This window comes from Lactuca serriola, chromosome 5 (assembly GCF_051521515.1).
Source record: "Lactuca serriola cultivar US96UC23 chromosome 5, Lser_US96UC23_V15, whole genome shotgun sequence".
Lineage (NCBI taxonomy): Eukaryota > Viridiplantae > Streptophyta > Magnoliopsida > Asterales > Asteraceae > Lactuca > Lactuca serriola.
In genome coordinates this window covers 155,833,950-155,837,379 of record NC_136412.1, presented here as the reverse complement: position 1 = coordinate 155,837,379, position 3,430 = coordinate 155,833,950, and the positions used below count along the sequence as shown (strand labels likewise).

The 3,430-nt window shown below is 35.5% G+C and overlaps 1 protein-coding gene across 1 annotated transcript; it reads right to left on the bottom strand.

Annotated features, from left to right (window-relative positions):
• Positions 1-1,970: 1,970 nt before the first annotated feature.
• LOC145049904 (F-box protein AUF2-like) lies at positions 1,971-3,068 on the bottom strand. Its single transcript, XM_078998242.1, has one exon. The coding sequence runs from the start codon at positions 3,066-3,068 to the stop codon at positions 1,971-1,973; it is 1,098 nt and encodes a 365-aa protein (XP_078854368.1).
• Between the last annotated feature and the right edge of the window lie 362 nt (positions 3,069-3,430).

The following is a 3,430-nucleotide window of genomic DNA, read 5'->3' as shown; positions in this document are numbered from 1 at the left end:
CGTCAAGAAGAGACCTGATTGTCAACTTCTATGTGCCCTACCACATTTTATGGATTCTCCACGCCTGTTGCTATAATGCTATTGCTATTGTTAGACCATCCGTTATGGTCTTCACGACCACCACCGTCTTCCACCTCCACGTCACCACCACAACTATTCCTCAACCTAACAGGATGGTCACTTCCTCGTGGTCTGCAAGAAAGAAGAAGACAGGAAGAGAGAAAAAGAGAGAAGAAGTAGAGAGAAGAAGAGAGGAGAAGAGACCTGATTGGTCGTCTGCATCCTTCGTCCCCAACACGAACCGCCACGACCACGAGCCACCACTAGGCAGTGGGATGGTGTGCACAAACGTTGTTCATAGCCAGCTAGACCACGTTCCGAGTGTACCGGACGTCCTTATTACAAAACTACATAGTTATTTTATGTTATGTGATAATTCTAGTTTTTTTATTTAATATCCGTTCATTATATTATACAATAATTTTTTGTTAATTAATATATGTAAAAGATATAAATCATATGCATTTTGTGTTCTGAGGGTATTTTTGTTATCACTTGGTTTCATTCCATTCACCTTTCTTTTAATACATAACAAACAATACGTATTAATGATTTTTTACAGAGAAAATTACAAAAATAACCAAAACCTATAGTTACTTTGTAGAAAATAGCAAAAAAAAAACTCAATTACAAAAATAGCCTGCAAAATTGCATATGGACTAAGTCCATCTGCGATTTGGCAAAGTCATCTGCGAACGCACAAGTCGTTAAAGCACATCCATGCTTTAGTGACGTGTACGTTCGCAGATGGACTAGTCTATCTGCTATTTCACATTCCATCTGCAATTTCACCTTTTTCGCAGGTATAAAAACGTAAATTTTTTTGTTTGTTTCATTTTTCACATTTTCGTTGAAGAAATCTCTCTCTCTCTCTCTCTCTCTCTATCTCTATCTCTATCTCTATCTCTATCTCTATCTCTATCTCTCGCTCGCTCGCTCTCTCTCTCTCTATGTGTGTGTGAAAGCACTATGGACAATTTGACAAAACAAATATTAATTCATTTTATTAAAAAGATTTTAAACAAAATATTTAAAGAAATTACAACAAAAGTGATAATTTTTTGAAAGAATTTATATATAATATGGTTATTTCATAGTCAAATCCTATTAATTTCGGAGTAAAAAAAATTAAATAAAAAAAAAAACAAAATCGCAGATGAACTGAGAGGAAATCGCAAATGAACTTAGTTCATCTGGGATTTTAGTCAATTGTACCCCCTGTTTATACCATAAAAAAGTAAAAAATAAAAATAAAACAATCATCTGCGAACGTACAAGTCGTTAAAGCACAGATGTGCTTTAGCGACTTGTACGTTCGTAGATGGCTTGGTGAAATCGCAGATGGGTTTAATCCATCTGCGATTTTGATGGCTATTTTTGTAATTTGGATTTTTTTTGGTTATTTTTATAAACTAATTAACAATTTTAGTTATATTTGTAATTTTCTCTTTTTTACATTAAAAAAATTAACCAAACATGACATCTGAATGAACAAAACAATCGATTATATTGTTAATTCGGTTTCTTGGTTCATTCCATTACATCCAGTTATGACCCTTGATGACTTATTATGCCTGGATCCAGTTTCAATTCTATGAATACTAAATAGATAAATAATGTTTGTGTAACAACAATGCTATGTAAACTACAATTCTACATTTTTTTTTAACTGATTGAGACTACTAACCGAACTACATTAATGTATAAAAATAATATGAATAAAAAAACAAATATTTATTTACCTATAAAAGCATCAAGTGTTATCAAGTTACAAACAAACATCAGATAATAAGGTTGTTTGTGAGCCACAGTAATTTCTTTTTACCCTCGATATAATTGAAAATTTGATAATGTATGAAACAATACAATACCCGCGTACAAAAATTCAACTCAAAAAATTAAACAGTTTTTTAGGTTTCTCGTTGCATCTTGTCCTTATGATCCACCAAAATCAAAGTTACAGCTTCACGAAAAACTTCTTCTTCTGAATCAAATTCCCAATTTATTATATCATTATCGTCATACTCAATCTGACCATCTTCATGATCATCATCAGAGTCTGAATCAGTCTCTGTGTCGGTTTCAGTAGGAAAAGCTTCGTCTCCGGGATGATAAAGTCTTCTCCCTACTCTCACAACCACAAGAGATACTGATTTCATGGCATAACCAGATGATGGCAGACGTAATACAGGAATATATGCAGATTTCACATTGATCGTCACTCCAATCCCATTTCCATTTCCGGAGATCCTGGAAACATCTTCAGGCGACAAAGAATTTCTTAAATCGAGAATCTCTTGTGCTGTCAAGCAGATTTTACCCCCTTTTCTCGAACCTGCAATTGTGATCTCACGAAGCATTGGATGCTGAACTAATAAACATGACATGACATTCCCCCATTCGATGGAATCAACAACACCATGGAAAGAAGAGTAAAGTCGTAATTCGAGTTCCTCAGCTGTTACCTGGTTGATTACAGCCATGGCTTCCTCCGTTTGCTCTGATTTTCCGAGGATAGATTGAGCGAAGAGGAACACAAAGGTTTGTAACTTGAAATCGAATTTGGTTTTCCAATTGATTAAAGATGGGAGAAACCCGTATCGAAACCCCCCTTCTTTCGGGTCATCTTCATCATCGTCGTCGGTGATGAAAACAACATCAAGAGCTCGAATCATTGTGAACTTTTTTAGGAAAATTAGGGCTTTCTGGATCTGAGGCCGAAGGGAGGTCAAGTAGTCCATTTTCCGGTCGATAAACCGATCGGCGACGTCTTGTAAGGATGATTTGGAGAAATCTGAAGTGGGTTTTGGATTATTTGGCGGGGATATTGAGATAGAAACAGAAGGCATAAGAGGGATTGATGAAGCAAAAAGTTTGGAGATCAGAGAACACCGAGACAGGAATTTGAAGTCTTGTTGACGGATTTTTGTTAGGATTAAGACGAACAGATCATCAGGGAGCTTGCTAAATTGATCTTTTGCCTCTGACTCTGACCTGTTCATGCTCATCTCTACTGTGCGTTGAAGATGAAAGATGGCAGATGGAGACTGGTGGTATGCCTCCACTTTTGTGGTTTTTGTAAAGTCATGGCCTGCACTTTTTGGGGTTTACAATGGCGTTGACGTTGTTTTCTGCAATACTTCTATCTGTATACGTTTGAAATGGGTTACATTTTTCACTTTTGGCACTATATTTACAATGTGTATTATACATACAACAATCCTCCATCGAATATTTAATTTAAGAATTAACTTCACGATATTTTGATCACCACTCTTTTAATTTCATTAAAATAACCACTGAAGGCCCACTATACAGAAAATGACAAAAATCACATAAGTTGTTTTGTTAAAAAATAGAACCAATCACT

Excerpts from the sequence above, each read along its gene's own strand:
- LOC145049904 (XM_078998242.1), bottom strand. The coding sequence starts at position 3,068 with ATGAGCATGAACAGGTCAGAGTCAGAGGCAAAAGATCAATTTAGCAAG.